Below are 19,716 nucleotides of genomic sequence, written 5' to 3' on the forward strand. Positions count from 1 at the left end.
TTGCAAATGTACAATACTTTAATCTGTCATTAAAGACATTTCCTGTGATTTTTCGTGTATTCCTTATTTTCCTTTAAGATAGCAAATATTACAATTAAGAAAACATTTACTATCAGATCTTTTTAGTTTTTATTATTACTTCTTAAATTAATCTAAAAAGGTTCAGTTGAATTGGATTATGAAGTTTTTGTGTACACTTAGATCAACATACTTCCTTTCATTTATAGCCGTCACAGTCAGTTACAAAAGAATTTCTTAGTTATAAACCAGGAGTGCGGGACTATTGCAATGTAACAGCTTATTTATATTTAGATATAGAAATTATGGAGTTCAGATGTTTGCAGCTATTCTTTTAATTATATCTTCAATTTAAATGTTAAGGAACTAATGGTTTGTGGCTGCAGTTGCACACTGTGAGAAATTAAACTGCATACAGAAATTACAATTAAAATTCAAGCAACTGTTTGCAGGAAATGATGATGTAATCTACCACCGTAATTGTGTGTCTTTTTCCACCAAGCCCAGGGGCATTTGCTGAAGTGACAGCAGATTCAAGCGATTTCCTTCACCAGCCAGTCAGTGGCCCTCATGATGTGCTGCAAAAAATCAGAAGTAGGTTTGCTTTGAGATAGTTAGCAATCGATCGCAAAACATGGCTCTGCAAGATAACCAGTTTAGTTTTTATGTCTCTTCTGTAGCTTTGATTTTTTTTAACTCAAACTATTCCAGAAAATGCATCAGTAACCTTGGATATAACCTTATGGGTGTGAGGGAGGGAAGAGTTAAATTGATCACGGAGTAGATTTAATGTAGGTCAGCACAACATTGTGGGCTAAAGGGTCTCTACTCTTCTGTGTTCTAAAATCTGTTTGACTTGGGCATATGGATATTACAAGAAGCTTATAGTAAAGGCATGGAGGTTAGTGGGTCTCAAGTTTACTCCTTAGACATTAAAAAAATTGTATAGATCTGGTCACTGTTTTCCTTGTTTATTTCGCTATTTCAAGGTAACAGAATTTCAGTATTGTAGCATTAAAAAAAATGCAGATCAAGAGCTTCTTGGCACATTTGATATCCACGAAAGAAAATACAAGGTCTGCTTTTGTTTTATAAATTTCTGCTGAACACTCCTCCAGCTTTAATTCACCACAATCAACAAGGCTCATCTTGCAAAGACAAAGCCAACTCTTGGATTGTGTTTCTTCAGCCCTCGACAGAGTTCGATCAATCATGGAAACTGTGTCAACTTTTGGGATCTCTCACTTTTTCCTTTTGCTCATTTGCGCACTTCCCGTGGAGCAGGACAGCAGGAAAGTGCACGTAAACGCGGGAGACTCGACCACCAGCCAGACTGATGACTACTCTGACCTCCATTCCACTGAGGCACAAGAAAACTGCTCTGCTAACAGTGAGTCTGTGTGTGACACAAAATCACTTGTTGCACTAGGAACTGGACCAAGACTGGAACAGCCGTCAAATAAGGACAATAAAATTATATCCAGCATGCTCTCTCCTCAGGGAGATCCAAGAAATGGACATCAAGAATTAGGCGTGAGCTCTAAACAAAAAAATCCAAGTGCGTTTAAAGAGCCAGTGTGTAGGCTGCAAAGTGATGAGCAAAGCAATCATTACCTTGAGGTGATTGGTGCCGCTACTGGATACGAGCACGGTTTCATTGAAGATGTGGTTTCGTACAATGACAGCCACGTGGCCAAGTTTGGAGTTTGCTCCAGTGCAAAACAAAAACATCGTGCAATGCCTCTCCTTAGAAATTTGGCATTTCATATAAAAGACGATGCAGAAATGGTGAGACTGAGGATTCTGCATCTGACTGAAGGTAAGAAAAGAGATTGATTTCCTTTAAAAAGGTAAACAGTCATGTGTTTTAGTCTTGCAATTACTAGTGGAACTAATTAATGGACAATAAATACTGAATTTTGTATGTGAAGAATATATATATATTTTCATTTCAGTCAGTCATTTTATTTTCATTTCCATATTGAAAGCATAAAAACAAAACAAATTTTAGGCAAATAAGGAATTTGTTAAGAAGGGGAAAAAAAACCTTGAGTTTTAAGTTGTACTCCATTTGAACTGGGTCAAGTTGTGCTGGAAACACCTCCAAAAAAGCATATTTAGAGTTGTTACCATTGATGAGTGACAGGTGGTAATGCTTCAAAGCTCTAGTGACCTGGGTTCAATCATGACACGAGATGCTTTGTGTGTAGAGCTTGTCCCTTCTTTCTGTAACTGTGTGGGTTTCCTCCGGGAATTTCCACTTCCTCTGATATTCCCAAGGCACGCTGATTGCTCTGTTTATTATCCCTGCAAATTGTCCATACGAGAGGAAAGCAGTTGAAGATTTAGCATGGAGTTGATGGGCACATGACAGAAAATGGGTTGCAGAAATAAAGGGTGGTGTGGGATCGATGAGATTGCATTGAGAGCCAGCCTAAACTTGAAAGGCCAAACAACCTGCTAGATTGAGAGAAATATAGAATAATAAAATATGAGAAGGATTGATTGAAGACAACAGCTATATTTCACATTGAGCAGATGAACACCTTCTGTCTGAAATTATTTATATAATTCTGTATTTATTGTGTTAAAATGTTAATAAATAGAGAATTAGAGGAGCTGTTTCACAGAACAACCAGGTAGACAGTTAAATATATATGGGTAACGTGCCCACTAACTTCCTGCCTATTTGCTCCCATCATTTGTGTAACTGCACTGTTTTAAGCAGACAACAAGGTCAACTGCCTGAAATTAAGCTGGCAAAGTCCTTTAAACATGCAGATTGGGACCAGGCATCACTGAACTAGGGTTGCCAATTTAGCAGGTAGCCTGTTAGAGTCACAGAGTTTTACAACAGAGAAACAGGTCCTTTGGCCCAACTTGTCCACGATGGTTGGACTAACCATCCTGCACTTAGGTGTCTGAGTGGGGGAAATAGGAGGAAGATAACTTGGGGTCTGAAGTGTCCCAAAATTTATAGAAAAGGCAGTCTGCCCTGTGGAGTCAGGATTATCCCTCCAGACCACGAAAGAAGTTGTGCTATCCTTTAACCCCAAATCTGCTCGCTCTTTGACCTTCCCATCTTGAATCTAAATCTCTGTCCCTGTAACTCAACTGAATGCTGGAGGTTATTCCTTTAGTGTATTTCTCATGTAAGATAAATTTTTCTTTATGTAGAAGGTCAGAGAAGTACGGAAGAAACAAAACTTGACTGCTTCACTGGGAAACTTTGAGCCATAGCCAAAAAAGATGAGAGTGGCTGGTGTAGATGAGTGGTAAACTCTGGGGAAGAAGTAATGAGAATATGAGGAGTATAATATGGGGTAAATGCTTGATGGTCAGTGAGGACTTATGGATCATAGTGCTTGTTAAAGTGCTGTATGATTTATCATTCTATAAAATGAAATTGCCTGGATCTTATGTTGCCATATTTACTCATTTGTTCCTATGGGCTTGTTCCTAGGCCAATTTACAGTGGAATTAGAATTCCTATATAAAAATTATGAAATCCAATTAAAGAACTTGCACATTTGTTTTACTTTGTCCTCTTTTTGGATCCATAGATTCACACAGCACGGAGCAGGCCCTTCGGCCCAACTCATCATACTCGCGGTATCATTCTGGGCTAGTCCTATTTTCTTGCATTTGGGCAATTTCAGAATCGGAATTGTCATGAACATCTGACACAAGATGCATTGTTTTGCACAGCATTACAGGTGCAAAAATTGCTGCAAATCACATTTTAAAAAAAATAAATAAATAGTGCAAAGGAAGAGAGAAAGTGAGGTAGTTCATCAACCATTCAGAAATCTGATGGAAGAGGGGAAGAAGCTGTTTCTTACTGTTGATTATTCATCTTCAGGTTCTCCTTCCCTATGGTAGCAGTGTGAAGAGGGTATGGCCTGGATGGTGAGGGTCCTTGAGGATAGAGGTAGCTTCCTTCTGACGATGTTGTAGATGTTCTTAATGGAACGAAGTCTCATGCCCCTGATGGTGTTAGCCAAGTTCAAAACTCTCTGTAGCCTTTTCCTTTTGTCCATTGCCTCCTCTATACCAGGCAGTGATGCATCCAGTCAGAAAGCACTCCATGGTACACCTGCAGAAATTTCCAGGAGTGATGACATATCAAATCCTCATGAAGTACAGCTGCTAGTGAGGCTTCTTCATGACTGCATCGACGTGGAGGTCCCAGGATAAATCTTCAGAGATGTTGACACCCAGGAATTTGAAGTTCTTCACCCTTTCTCAAGCTGAGCCCTCGATGAGGACTGGTGATGTTCTCCTAGTTTTCCCCCTCCTGAAGTCCACAATCAATACCTTAATTTTGACAATGCTGAGTGCAAGGTGGTTGTGGTGACAGCACTCAATCAGCTGATTTATCTCACTCCTGTATGATTCCTCATTACCATCTGTGGTTCTACCGATGATCGTGGTGTAATCCTTTCCTGTCCATACATTTGTTTGACTGCTTTAGCAGAAGAATAATGTGAAGGGACTAGAGGCAACTAGATGCATTAATGGAGTGAGAAGATGATGGGTCATGGTGACACCTGGGGTAAATCAACTGAGATATTTCAGAATTGCATTGATTAGAACAAAGTCTCTTAAATTTTTTTATTCAGTTTTATTTATACCTTGCCATTTTAAATAACACTGGACAACGAAGAATTTTCTTTCTGAACACTTTTGGAGTTTGGGCTGCTGATCATAAAAATCACCTTAAAATCTTCCTGTCACATACCATTTTTTAGATATGTTTGTGATTTCCTGTCACATTTTAAGACTATGCAAGCACACAAAATTATGAAGCGAAACATTGAAAATTCAAGTGAAGTCACCTTTATTTATCGTTCATACCATGCTCGCACGGTAAAGACGAGTTAGCATTTCTCCAGGACCACAGAGCATATTTACAAAAATATAAGAATAGGAGTTAAACACATTGAAATATTAAAATATTAAGATGTATACAGTAAAGGTCCATGGTACACATAATACATATGTTCTGAGAATTCAGAAACCTGATGGCTTGGGGATAAAAATTTGCCCAATCTGGACGCAAGGACCTGTGCTAAGGTACCTCCTACTATTTTATGCGAGGGGTGTATGGAGTCCTTCACAACGTTTATTGCCTTTTCTGCATTGAGTATTGCAGATGTCCATGGTAGGAAGAGATCCCCAAAGATCTTTTCCGCTGACTTCACTCTACTCTGCAGGGTCTTGCAGTCTGAGGAGTTACAGTTTCCAAACCAGGCGGTGATGCAGTTGCACAGGATGCTCTCAATGCACCCTCTGTAGAATGTAGTGAGGATGGAGGGTGGGAGATGAACTTTCCTCAGCCTTTGCAGGAAGTAGAGGCACTGCTGTGTTTTCTTGGCCGTGGAGCTGGTGGTAAGGGTTCAGGTGAGATTTTCCGCCAAGTGCACTTCAAGGAACTTGACAACCCCAACGGTCGAGCCATTAATGGTCAGTGGAGTATGGTTCCCCCGCGCCCTTCTGCATTAGCACTTGGACTTCTTCCCTGCTGATCTCAGTGCAATCAGTGACCCACGTGGTGAAAGGTTTCAATAGGACATTGCGGCCACGGAAAAGCAATATCAGGACAATAGGAATCCTTCAATACTGGCCAATTATTGTTGGACACTGAAACAGGAAGCCAAATGTTTTTGAACTAATGGATTATTATCCGATTAAACATGCTAAATTCAATAAAAGTTAATTTAATATTTCTCCAACTTCCTACATGATACAGCAAATCTGAAATTATCTTTGTGTTCAGCTAGAAGTGCCTATCATAATCCCTCTTTTTTTTCAGGAAGCAAACATTTAAGAAAATATTGTTGTCCAGTGTAATTTGTGATAAATGCGTCATTAGTAAAAGGACCGACTTGCCTCAAAACGTAGCTGAAAGTCACTAAAAATAGTTTGATGCATTGTAAAGCTCACAAATTAATATTTCACTCAAAGATCTTCAAGGGGGAATTAAAAGCATAAGCCGTGACTGAAGTAAAGTACAAAAATAATATCTTTGTTCAAACATGAAGTTGCTGTGCCCACGTGGGACAGTCAGAGAGGAGGCAAAGGGCACCTCAGTAACCAAGTAACCTCATGATTTACCACAAGTGCCAGCTCTTATTTCCCACTGGGCTGAAGCACTTGTTTCACAGAAAAACCATCAACACCCAGCATGGCGAGACACAAGGAAGGTTGCCTTTTGCCTCTATTTCTCCCCCTAAAGACTTGAGATTGAACACATTTACTGTTGAGGAATAAAAACATAAATGTTTTAGTTGAGCGATGCTTGGTATCTAATGTTTGTCCCGCTGTGTTTACTATATGCTCAAATATAATAATGAAGTATGAAAAGGACATTGTGCAGAAAAAAATCCACTGAATTTTTTCCAGAACCAGGAAGTCAAATCTATCAGGAAAGACTAAACACACTGGGAAACTTTTTTTAAAAAAGTAGACTGACCAGTTACCTCGAGGTTTTTCGTAAAACTAGGCACAGAGAAGATAGCAAAAACACCCAGAAAATCTGGAGAAACTCAGCTGGTCTCGCAGTGTCCATCGGAGAAGATCATTCCTTCTGTCTCAGGCAATAAACATAGTCATCTATAAATCCAATCAGGATTAGGACGATGGATTCCACCCTGAGTTAGAATGAAATGGTTGAGGCGACTAATTTCAATGAATCCACCCAAGCAGATAATAAAGGGATGCAAAGACATGATGGGGATAAATTAAGAAGGGAGGAAAAGATTTATGAGGACTGAATGGCTTTTTGTAGTGCAACGTATAATTGCAAAACATAACTTGTGCTCCAGTACATCAGTCATCTGAGAATCTACATACAACACCAACTGCATTTTGTAAAGGTGAACATAGGATTAAGTGATTTAACCATATAACCATAACCATTGGGGCCATGTTGGCCTTTCGAGTCCGCACCGGTTCACTGATTTTGTGCGCTCTCTTCAGGCATTGGTCCCGGTAGATCTTCATTCAGTAACGATGGGCGAATTCAATGCAGGTGGAATCAGATAATAGCAAAACTATGAGCAAACAGATTGGCTGTCTGTGTATCAAAAATAGTAAAACTTGACGAAACTGGATTTATTAAGAAAAGACAAACAATGGACAATATCTCTAAGTTCATTAATTTAATCGTAGTGGTGTAATGCTGCTGGTTTCAAAGTGTAAAATCCCCCTCAACCATTTAATTTATCTAGAGTAAATATTCTGGATCAGCCATTCTCAATGTGGGCTGTACAATCTCCCCCACCCCTGCCTGGGGGCCACGGGCTGATATAAAATATTCTGTTATTTTTTTTTAAATGTAGTCTGGAGGAGAGAAGTACGTACGAAACCAACTGCTTCACAGGGAAGGGACTGGTGACGTTAATTGGTTCGCACAACGTTATTGCAGCGCTAGCGGCCCGTGCGCTGCCTGAAAAGAGTTTGTATGTTCTCCCTGTGTCTGCGTGGATTTTCCCGGGGGACTCCAGTTTCCTCCCACCCCTCAAAGTACACGGGGGTTGTTGGTTAATTGGAATATTAGGGTGGCATAGAAGGTGCTGTGACCAATGATCTAATTTTAAAATAAACGCACTGTGCTTTCTCATCAGCGAATTTAGCATCTGCTCTATTGAGATACTCACTAAAGTACCGTGACAGTGACTTTAAGGGTTTAATAGCATTCATATGCCTTCAACATCAGTCTCTGGGACCCGGTAGGTGGACTCTAGATGTGTCGACCCATTCTTTCAGGTAGTGATTTTGTTGCTAGAGGTTTCTCAAAGTGTCTTTACTTAATCTCTTTCTTTTTTTCTTTGGCTTGGCTTCGCGGACGAAGATTTACGGAGGGGTAAATGTCCACGTCTGCTGCAGACTCGTTGGTGACTGACAAGTCCGATGCGGGACAGGCAGGCACGGTTGCAGCGGTTGCAAGGGAAAATTGGTGGGTTGGGGTTGGGTGTTGGGTTTTTCCTCCTTTGTCTTTTGTCAGTGAGGTGGGCTCTCCGGTCTTCTTCAAAGGAGGTTGCTGCCCGCCGAACTGAGAGGCGCCAAGATGCACGGTTTGAGGCGATATCAGCCCACTGGCGGTGGTCAATGTGGCAGGCACCAAGAGATTTCTTTAGGCAGTCCTTAATCTCTATTAATCCAGTTATTCTCTGTTCTCTTGTTTGTACCTGATTTGAATTAAATTATCTCCTCTTTTGCTGAGTCTATTTATCTATCATTCAACCAGATGGGTCGAGGAGATAAACTGATTGTCCCAGAGATTAATCAAGGTGCTATTTTGTCCTCTATCCCACTACTAGCCCACAACCCTGCCAATTTATGGTGCAGAAAAATAGAAATTGAAGGGAAGTAGTGCATGAGGTTCCGTTCCAGCAAATTGTTATCTCGTGTTCTCTTGTGTTAGGCTGCAGTGCAACAGTTATTTCCTGAATAACTGTGAGGAAGGTCAAGGTTGTCCTTTATCACCGGCTTTGTTTGCGTTAGTGATTGAACCTTTAGCACAGTTGATAAGACAAAATACACAGATACAAGGTATGAAAGTTTCAGATGAGGAGTATAAAATTAATTGATTTGCTGATGACATGTTGGTGTATTTAATAAACCCAGCTCAGTCACTTTTGCTCTTGAAGGAGTGTTTAATACAATATGGATGTCTTTCTGGATATAAAGTTAATTGGGAAAAAAGTGAAATATTACCAGTAAGTGAAGGAGATTATTCGGTTTATAAGAATATTATTAATTTGAGGTGGACTGATCGAATTAAATATCTGGGTATAATTTTGAATGTTAATTATCAATCTTTATATAAATTAAATTATGCTCCGTTAATGAAAAAAATCAAAACTGATTTGATTAAATGGAAAGATTTACCTATTAATTTAGTGGGAAGGATAAATACAATTAAGATGAATATCTTTCCGCGTATACAATATTTGTTTCAATCTATTCCGTATTTACTTGATAAATTTTTTTTTTGAGATTTAAATAAAATGGTTAGGGAGTTTTTATGGAGGGGTAAATTTTCGAGAGTAGCTTTGAATAAATTAACTTGGAAAAATGAGTTAGGGGGATTACGTTTACCACATTTTCAAAATTATTATGAGGCAGCCCAACTTAAATTTATTATCTCATTAATGGATTTGGTACAGCATCCTAGTTGGCCTAAAATTGAGATGGCAAGTATTTCTGAATTTGAAATACATCAATTTTTGTTTAGATGGAATATGAATTTGTTACAATATAATGTGCCTATACTAAAACATTTAATGAAGTTATGGATAAAGAAAAAATAAAATGATAGGTTCTAGGGGTAAATTATTGGCTTTGACTCCATTGTATAATAATCAACTTATTTCTTTTTCAATACATAATCAAAGTTTATTGCATTGGAGATTTAAAGGTGTGAAAAATTTGGGAGATTTTTTTAAAGAGGGTAAGTTTTTAATCTTTTAATCAGATGAGGGAAGATTTGGGGTTTTTTTTAAACTTTATTTATTCGTTCAAAAATCAAATAGTACATAACATATACAACAATTAACCATAAACATGAACGTTATTTTTTTAATGTATATAAAAAAAGAAAAGAACCCTCCCCCCAGCCAACTTTCCTAAGGAGAGCCATAAAGAAAGAAAAAGGAAAAAATATTAAAGAAAAATTAAATATACATGTTAAAATCTAATCAATGTAAATTGAAATGTAAATATTCTGAGTATAACAACCACTTATTAATAAAAAAACTATAATTATGCAAAACATATGTAATTTTTTCCATTATTAAACAATATTTCATCTCATTATGCCATCTATTAATATCAATCATATTTGTATCTTTCCACGTACTAGCAATACATTTTTGAAGATTTTGGTATTGATAAGAATTCTTTATTTATTTATTATCAAATTCAATCTTTGGTAAAATCTATGTTTGGTAGAGATATGATTTTACCTAAAATAACTAAATTTGAGACTTTTCTTATGAAGGTACCAGAGAAGGGTTATATTTCATCTATGTATCAAATATTACAGGATGGTATGGATAAAAAGGATTGGGATAGATCTAAAAGTAAATGTGAAGCGGATACTGGTTTTATTTTTTCCAAAGAGGATTGGTTAGATATCTGTTATGATAATGTAACTAGATTGATAAATGCACATTATGCAATGATTAACTACAATTTTTTACATCAATTATACTTAACACCTGAAAATTTTAAAAAGTATGGTTTTAATGAATCAGATTTGTGTTTTAGAAGTGGTGATACGGTTGGAACTTTTTTTCATGCTGTTTGGTTATGTATACATATACAATCTTTTTGGAAGAAAATTCAATCGTTTTTAGAATACCTGTATAAGATTAAAATACTTTTAGATCCAACCGTATTTTTATTGGGTAGTTTGCAACCTCTGAAAGGCTTGGGATTAGATAAGTTTCAGCTTGCTTTTGTATATTTAGCTTTATCCGTAGCGAAAAAATGTATTGCTAGTACGTGGAAAGATACAAATATGATTGATATTAATAGATGGCATAATGAGATGAAATATTTTTTAATAATGGAAAAAATTACGTTTCACATGATAATTATAGTTTTTTTATTAATAAGTGGCTGTTATACTCGGAATATTTACATTTCAATTTACGTTGACTTGATTTTAATATGTATATTTAACTTTTTCTTTAATATTCTTTCTTTTTTTATAGCTCTCCTTAGGAGAGTTGGATGAAGGGGGGGGTTCTTTTCTTTTTTTTTATATATATATATAGAAAAAAAATGTTCATGTTTAATTGCTGTATACGTCATATTATTTGTTTTTTGAACGAATAAATAAAGTTTAATAAAAACTGTGAGGAAGGATGCAATAAAATTGTCAGTGTACATTTGCAGTGATGCATGTCAACAGAATGAGAATTTATCGTCACGAACATGTCACCAAATTCGTTGTTTTAGCGGCAGCATCGCAGAGCAAATATTGCTATAAATTACATTTCAAAAATAAGTAAATAAATAAATAGTGCGAGAAAATAGGATTAATTGAGGTGGTGTCTATGGTTCATTGTCCATTCAGCAATCAGATGGCAGAGGGAAAGAAGCTGTCCTTGTGCTTCTGGGAGATTGACCTCAGGCTCCTGTACCTTTTCCCTGATGGTAGCAGCGTGAAGAGGCCATGGCCTGGGTGGTGGGGGACCTTGAGGATAGAGGCTGCTTTCTTAAGACACCTCCCCTTGCAGATGTCCTCAATGAGAAGGTGCTCGTGATGTCGCAGGCTGCTTTAACTCTCTGGAGTTTTTTCCTGTCCTGTGCATTGGTACCTCCATACCAGAAAGTGAAGCAACCAGACAGAATATTCTCCATGATAGACCTGTAGAAACTTTTGAGAGTCTTTGTTGACATACTAAATAACCCCCCCCCCAAATGTTCTCTTCCTAAATGGATTGATGACAGCCTTCTCACCTTGAATAGCTTACCCTGATGTCTGTTGTGTTTTGCACCATTTGTGACTACTAGTAGATCCAAGAGCAGTGAAGATGGAGGCATTGCAACTTGATTGAGAATGAATGAGGAAAAACATCTTGCATATCTAAACTGATTGGAGTCTGCAATGCAGGGTCTATCAAGGTGGTGGAGGCAAATTCTCTTGTGTTCTTCAAGAGGGAATTCCATAATGAAATGGAGAACAAAAGTTGCAAGCTGAAAAGAGTTGGTGAATGGAACTTGGAAGGCGTTGAAAGGGAGGGTAGAGTAACCTCCTCTGATGCTCTGATGCTTTCATCCATCATAGTGGTGTTCTGTTTTCCATCATGCCTTGAGTAATGTAACATTTAGCCAGGAACTCTGGCACGCCTGCTAAAGACTATTTGGCAACCCCTTAGCATTTTCTGCTTCCTCTATTGTTTTCATTATATCCATATATGCCCTCTTCTGCTACTTTAGGCTAATATTTGCCATATGTATCTGCATTTTTTAAAAAAAATCAAAATCCTTATTCACTTGGGTCCTCCAAACAGCTGAGCCAGACTTTGTTCTTTCAGGGGGAGGCGGAGAAATTTCTCCAGCCTATTTTTCAAGTTAGGCAGATGTTTTGTTGTCTGCAGGGATGTTGTTTAGTGTTGAAGAGAATTGTTAATTTCATTGATCAATGGACATTGATTCAGTTTTTCATTTAACGAGTATAGTGTCTAAAGGAGCTTGCAAAATTGAATGTCAGAGGTAGGCCTAATAATAGAATGTACTTTATTGGATATAGGAATCACTCATGAATAGAAGTATCTCATACAATACTGTATCAAAGGTTTTATCAGTCCGAGTATGAGAGTTTATCATCATATACGTACAATGTACATACACAGTATGCACTAAACTTCTTACTTGCTGTGGCCACACCAACTACAATTACATAAATCACCAGAATATGCCATGAGACAGAAAATTAGATCATAAATATAATAGAATAGATCAGCCATTGTCAACGGGGGCCACAGCACTCTTAAGTAAAAGCCTTGTTTTCTTTTCACCTCATGTAACATAAATATTTTTGATGTAGTCAGTAAGAAAGGAGTACGGAAGAAACCAAAACGGCTACTTCAAGGGGAAGGGGGCCCATGAACTTTGAGCAGTCCTTGAAAGATCCATAACCAAGAAAAAAAGGGCTGAGAATGGCTGGGATAGATAAATAAATAAATGTTCACAGTTACAGTAAGTGTGAACAAATATAATGTTTTGTTTGTGCAGACTGGTCTTTGGCTGAATAGTTTATGGCCAGGGTTGGGATAGTATGGGCAGGCTCAAGAGACTGATAGTTGTTGGGGGGGAAAAAACTGCCCTTGAACTTGGAGGTGCTGGACTTCAGACCCGAAGGTAGCAGCGAGAAGAGATTGTGACCGTGGTGATGGAGGTTCTTCTGATGTTGGCTGCCTTCTTCAGGCAATGCCTCACACAGATGTCTTCACTGGCTGGATGGTCAGTGCTTGTGAAGGACTTACAGTGGACTCAGTTCTTCAAGGGATGCCTGTATACACTACATTTAAAAAAAAACCAAGTAATTTGCCATTACTAAGATACAGTACACTGGGAACCTTTCACTTGATCTGGTGAAGTGCACAAGAAAGGCCTGTTTACTTATCATTGCATTCTCTATGATGTATCTGAGTGGATGGCAGGATATACCCTGTGCTGTAACAGTATTACAATATAGCACATTACTGCACAGAACAGGCCCTTCAGCCCATAATGTTGTGCCCTCCTATGTAAACCTACTCCACAACCATTTAACCCTTTCCTTCCTCACATCTATAACCCTCTATTTTTCTCACATCCATATGCCTATCTATATGCCAGCCTCCACCACCACCCCCGACAATGCATTCCAGGCATCCACCACTCTCTGTGTGTAAAAAAAAACCCACATACCTCTGAAGTCTCCCCTAAACTTTCCTCCACTCGCCTCAAACAGATGTCCTCTGGTATTTACTATTGTCGCCCCAGAGAATGAGGTACTGGCTCACCGCCCTATTATTATATCCTCCTTGTATCGAGTCAAGTTCATTGTCATCTGATTGCGCAAGTACAATCTGACGAAACAAGGTTCTTCGGTCCTCAGTGCAAAGCGCGCAACGTACAACCAGACATAACTCACATATAGACAAACAATACACATGCAGGACAAAGTATTTCATTTATACAAATAAATAAACACTGTTTAATGAATATAAGAGTCTCGGACAGTTAGCGTGAGCAGTTCCTTTGGTCGTTGAGCATTCTCACAGCCCCATTGGAAGAAGCTGTTTCTCAGCCTGGTGGTTCTGGCTCTGATGCTCCTATATCCCTTCCATCTTTGTGTATCTGTGAGTTGTTTTGGTCTGTATCACGCAAATCCAGTGTTGCCTACCATGGAGCTTTAACCACAGCCTGGTGTGTTTTAACTTTCTTTTTATGCTGAGCCTGGGCTTCTCGGATTTGTTCAAGTCTTTTCTGAAAGAATGATTCCTGATGGGCCTTAAATGCTTTGCGAGATGGTGGATTTTCTTAATCGAGCAGTGATCTGTCACTTAAAATGAAAGAGCCACAAGGCTTTTGTCGTACTCTAAATATTCTTTCATTTTTCAAAGTTCGATCGCTATCTCTACTTTCATGTGCTTGTGTGAGACAAAGATAAGGAGGAATTTCTTCTTTCAGAGGACCATGGTTCTTTGGAATTCTCTTTCCCAGGAAGTTGTGCTATTAGAGTTATTGGTACCGACAGATATTTGAAGCACAAGGGAGTTGAAGAATGGAGGGAGCGAGCAGCAAACTGGTGTTAAGGACAAGATTGAAGCAACCAGATCTTATTGAATGGTGAAACAAGCTTGAGGGGCCATATGGCCAATCCCTGATCTCATTCAAGCTTATCGTTGACTATAATTGATGTCATACCAGGAGTTTGCGGAGGTTTGGAATGCCATTGGAAACCCTGGAAAGTGAGCTGACCGGCTGCATTCACAGTCTGGATTGGGGACATAAAGCCCTCCAAAGGGTAATGGAGGCAGACCAGGTTGTCACCGGCAAAATCCTCCCCACTGTGAAGAACATCTACTGGGAACACTGCCATCAGAGCACAGCAGAAATCATTAAGGATCCACACCACTCAGTCCATGCTCTGTTCTGGCTGCTGCCATCAGGAGAGAGGTCTAGGTGCCACAAGACTCACACCATCAGATTCAGGGACAGCTGCTACCCCTCCACCATCAGACTCCTCAACAACAAACTCAATCAGTGGCTCATTTAAGATCTCTTACTTTTGCATTCTACTGAATTTTTTAATTGCACAGTTTGTTCACATTTCTTTATTTGTTTACATGTGTACGTTGTGCACAGTTTTATTTTGCATTACCAATAAGTTGTAATTCTGCCTCATTCCCATGAAAAAGAATCTCAGGGTTGAATGTTTTGTCATTTATGTACTCTGACAATAAATCTGAAATCTAATGAAAATACATTGAAGGAAGTTGTTTGCAAGCAGTCCAGTAGATATTACAAAGTACAGTGCTGCAGAGAAAGATCAGCTGGTTTGTAGCAGAGGCAAGAAAATCTTTTTCTAATTAGGGTTAATTCAGTTGTCTGATTATGGCAGGAAAGAAGCTATCCTTAAAGCTGGTGGTATGTGACCTCACATGTGGTTGACTTTAATGTGCTAGTTGTGCAGCGGGAGTTATGGATGGAGTTGATATGGATGGAGAGGGAGGTGTATATGATAGATTGGGCCATGCAAACATCGTTCTGCAGTTTCTTGCGGCCTTTGACAAGCTTCTGAAGAAATAGAAGCACTAGTGTACCCTCTTGCATTTAGTTACCACCATCAATGTTGTCGAGTGTTATTCAGTGACAGTCCAGAGAAAGACAGGGTAGAGTTTCCGCTGCTCTGAATCACAAATGATGTCAAGATCTATTTGAACCGTTGTCAGGTCACTGAGAGACATTTCATAAATGTGCTGAACATCTCCCCATTTCCTTTTCCAAACAGTGGACTGGAAAGGGTACAACCTGCAACTCCAATATAAGATGTCAGCTGAAGGGGGCCTGCTTCAGCTAATAGAGGGGTCCGAGATGGCTCTGCTGGTGTTTTATCTCGGACGAAACCAAGGCAATTTCTTCGAAAGCGGAAGGGGACTCAGATTCAGTGAAGTTCATTCGGAGGAACATCAGGTAATTCATTTTTTTAAAAATCAAATACTCAATAAATCATGAGAAACACAAGTTGCAGAGAAATACTTAAATAAAACAAAAACGATGCCAGTTCTTTTTATGATGCATCTCCTAAATGTGATTTGCAACATATTTATTATCACCTCAAAAGTAGCATCTGTTTGCCACAAACAGAGGTAAAAATAGTTACGCTTGGACAAATTATTACTGACCTTCTCTGTATCTTTATTTTCCCAAGCTCTCAATCTTCTTGAGAGATATTAATATCTATTTCTCCCTGTTATGTTTTTGCAGCCTCTGCAAGATTGGCGAGCAGCTGCTGTGATTTATTTTTAGCAGCTCTCACTAGGCAGCCTGCATTAGAAATGTAGTCCACACTCATGATTTTAGTTTTAATTCCCATTTAGTTCATTTGTACTTGATCCAAATTTGAATGGCCTTTTGTTGCAGGGGGTAATGAAGTCACAAAGCCCATGGGTTTATTGCAGTAAGCTGCAAAGCTGAAACCTCAAATAGAAATAAACGGTGCATCTCAAATCTCTTTTAATTTGCCACAAAGCCAGAGACCCACATTTTGTACTGCTGTCACTTCACAGCCACTCCAGTCTTCATTCTTGTTAACTGTTTGAGGATGGCAATGTCCTTTATCTCTGTACAATGAGCAGAATGGGGTTGCTATTCAATGTAGATTGGACTTAACATTTTTCTTTGTTCATTTTTGGCATTTCCTTGTATTCATTTTATTTGCCTTTCGCAAAACCGGACGATTTTTCAGTAAGTTAAGAAAAGTCTACTGTCTGAAAATTATTACTTATTAGATAGGAGGCCATTCAGCCCCTCAGATTCATGTTTCTCTTTCCATGGATGCCTCCTGTCCTGAGATTTTCCTGTCTTCTATTTTTAATTCAGATTAATAGAATATGCAATACATTTCTTGATTTTCATAAACAAGTAATTCTACATTGCCCTTCTTCAATTTTATCTGACCAAGTTCACAATTCTGTCACACTTCTTTGATGTTCATATTAGATCGTGCTTTAACTGCTTAACTGTTACTAATGCATCATTTGCTTTAAACATGAACAAATCACTGAGCATTCATGAAGGCCCAAGATTGCTTTCCTTATATTGTTTCTAAAGACTTTTTTGTGCTTTATTTAATTTCATTTTTGCCTCTGTGCCAGTGGCTTTACAGAATAAATACAGTCACTTGAAGCAACAGGAGTTGGGGAAAATATTGGGAAAATGCCAGGGTTCACCAGGTTGATCCCAGGGATGAGGGGGTTAGCCTAAGAGCAGAGATTGAGGCATCTGGGTCTGTACTCATTGGAATTTAGAAGAATGAGAAGGGATCTTATAGAAACATATAAAATTATGAAAGGCATAGCTAAGGTAGAGGTAGATAAGTTGCCTTCATTGGTGGGGAAAACTAGAACTAGGAAACATGGCCTCAAGATCCAGGGTAGAAGATTCAGGACAGAGATGAGGAGGAACTGCTTTTCCCAGAGGTTGGTGAAGCTGTGGAATTTGCTGCCCTTTGCAGCGACCTCAGTCAATATACTTAAGACAAAGTTGGATAGATTTTTACATAGTAGGGGAATTAAGGGATATAGAAAAAAGAGGCAGGTAGTTGAAGATGAGGCGATCATCAGATCAGCCATGATCTCATTGAATGGCAGAGCAGGCCCAACGGGCCGAATGGCTATCTCCTGTTCCTATTTCTTATGTTCTTTATGGGTTTTTATTTATTTTGCTGAGCCATGACATTAAATTTCCTGTTCAGACGGTTTGCTTTAATGAAGAGACGAAGTATATCATTCTGAGTATTAGAGGGAATGCTGGAAAATGTGAAGAGGAGCAACTGTGCATTGATGTTTCCCTAAAAGTCAGGCGTCATTCAAGCGGTGAGTTATTTGCTACCACTTCCTCATTAATAATTCAATGCTCTGTAAATGTAATAAATGCAGAAAAAAATAAATTCCTGCCAGAACTACAATACCATGAGTATGATCTCTTTCTACATGCTTCAGAAGTGGTGGAGTTATTCCTGACCATGATTTCATTCCTACTGTTACAACGGTGACTGTCCAGAGCCTGACTTGAATTTCTGATTGTGTATCCACTTAAACCCATATCTGGAACCTTGGCCTTTTGCTACCTCTGCCCAGATACACGTTAAGGTCCATATTTACAGGAGATTCAGTGATTCTGCGAATGAAAGGGTTATCCATATGAGGACGTTTGACAGCACTTGGCCAGTACATTGGAATTTAGGAGAATGGCATGGGGGTGGGGGGGGGGGGAAATATCTCACTGAAACATTTTGAATGTTGAAAGGTATCGGCAGAGCAGATTTAGAAAGGTTGTTTCATATGGTGGGAGAGTCTAGGGCAAGAGGGCACCACTTCAGCGTTGAAGGGCGTCCGCTTAGATCAGAGATGCAGAGGAATTGCTTTAGCCAGAGTGTGGTAAATCTGTGGAATTTGTTGCCACTGGTGGTTGTGGAAGCCAGGTCATTAGGTACACTTAAGACTAAGATCGATAGGTTCTTGATTAGCCAGGGCATCAAAGGTTTATGGGGAGAAGGCCAGGCAGTGGGGCTGAGATGTAAAATGGATCAACTTATGATTAAATGGGGGGGGGGCAAACTCAGTGGGCTGAATGGCCTATTTCTTCTCCTATGTTTTATGGTCTTAAATCAATTAATTTTGCCTCACTTCTTATCTGGTGTTCTCCACTTCATCCAATGATCTCTTGCTGATGCTCCATCCTTAGCTAATGACCATTTAGTCCTCTATTTGATGAACCACAGTGGCTAAAAAACACACATATGCTGGAGGAACTCAGCAGGTCTCAAGTCAAGTCAACTTTATATACTGTTCATACCACCTGGCACAGTAGGACAAGATAGTGTTTCTCCATGACCACGGAGCATATTTACATAGATATAAGTCAGGAAGTCACTTAACACCTTAAGAAGGCCATAGTACACTACCCACATCTGCCCTGGGAGTTCAAGAGCCTGATGGTTTGGGTTGAAAGAGCTGTTTCCCACTCTGGACGCAAGGGCCCTAGTGCCGGGTGGCAGAAGGGAGAACAATGTTTATTGCTTTCCGCCCGCATCGAGTGTGTACATGTTCTTCACGCTAGGAAGATGTTCCCCAATGGTCTTTTCTGCTTTCCATTCGCCAGAAGTCGAGGCGCTGCTGGGTTTTCTTGGCTATGGCGGTCAGTCTCGCAGCAGCCATAGGAGATAACGATATCTAACTGACAGTTTGGGCCTGAGCCCTTCCTCGAAGTATGAGTGAAAAAAGCAGGCAGATTCCTGCATGAAAAGGCTGGGGAGGGAAGAATGGGCAACGGGAGGAGTACAGACCAATAGACAAAAAGGTGTTAATTGAATATGAATGGGACACAGGAGAGAGGAAAGGTGACAATGGGCCTCTGTGGAAGCAGAGATGGGGGAGAGGAAACAGAGGGAAAAGGGGAGAGAGAAAAATCAAAGCTAGAGGGAAAGAGACAAAGGGATTGATGGGGGTGGGGGGGGGTGGGTGGCTAATGGAAACCAGAAAAGTCCATGCTATGCCATAGTTGGAAGAGGGATTATGAGGTGTCGTTCCTCCCAATTTGTGGGTGGTCTCAGTCTGGCAGTGCATGAGACCATGGACAGGAATGTTGGCAAGTGGGTGTAATGGCTGAGCTCCTTATTTCCAGATACCTTAATTAAAATTCTCACCTCACTATTTACATTCCATTCCACTCATCTCTCCCTGAATTCGGCCGCTCCACAGATCTGTACTAAGGTCATTTTTAAGCCTTGCAGATTTTTTTTTGAGGGGATCTCTAGTGCTATCAGCAGCTGTGGTGATAGCCTGAACCATTTGTTCTGGGAATTAACAGAAAGTGAACTGAAGTAACATTGTTGTTTGATATATTTTGAATTTGGTATGCAATTATCTTTGACGAGTGATGTGACACTTATCGCTTGTTTATGCT

The 19,716-nt window shown here is 39.3% G+C and overlaps 1 protein-coding gene across 1 annotated transcript; it reads left to right on the forward strand.

Annotated features, from left to right (window-relative positions):
- Positions 1 to 532: 532 nt before the first annotated feature.
- LOC138751216 (uncharacterized) lies at positions 533 to 17,811 on the forward strand. The gene is made up of 3 exons (XM_069913256.1): positions 533 to 1,837; positions 15,539 to 15,720; positions 17,504 to 17,811. The coding sequence occupies exons 1-3, from the start codon at positions 1,231 to 1,233 to the stop codon at positions 17,801 to 17,803; spliced, it is 1,089 nt and encodes a 362-aa protein (XP_069769357.1). The 5' UTR covers positions 533 to 1,230; the 3' UTR covers positions 17,804 to 17,811.
- Positions 17,812 to 19,716: the final 1,905 nt, after the last annotated feature.

Source organism: Narcine bancroftii, unplaced genomic scaffold, assembly GCF_036971445.1.
Source record: "Narcine bancroftii isolate sNarBan1 unplaced genomic scaffold, sNarBan1.hap1 Scaffold_844, whole genome shotgun sequence".
Lineage (NCBI taxonomy): Eukaryota > Metazoa > Chordata > Chondrichthyes > Torpediniformes > Narcinidae > Narcine > Narcine bancroftii.

Excerpts from the sequence above, each read along its gene's own strand:
- LOC138751216 (XM_069913256.1), top strand. The coding sequence starts at position 1,231 with ATGGAAACTGTGTCAACTTTTGGGATCTCTCACTTTTTCCTTTTGCTC. Across the intron at positions 1,838-15,538 it reads GATTCTGCATCTGACTGAAG|TGGACTGGAAAGGGTACAAC; the intron begins GTAAGAAAAGAG and ends TTTTCCAAACAG. Across the intron at positions 15,721-17,503 it reads TTCATTCGGAGGAACATCAG|ACGGTTTGCTTTAATGAAGA; the intron begins GTAATTCATTTT and ends TTTCCTGTTCAG.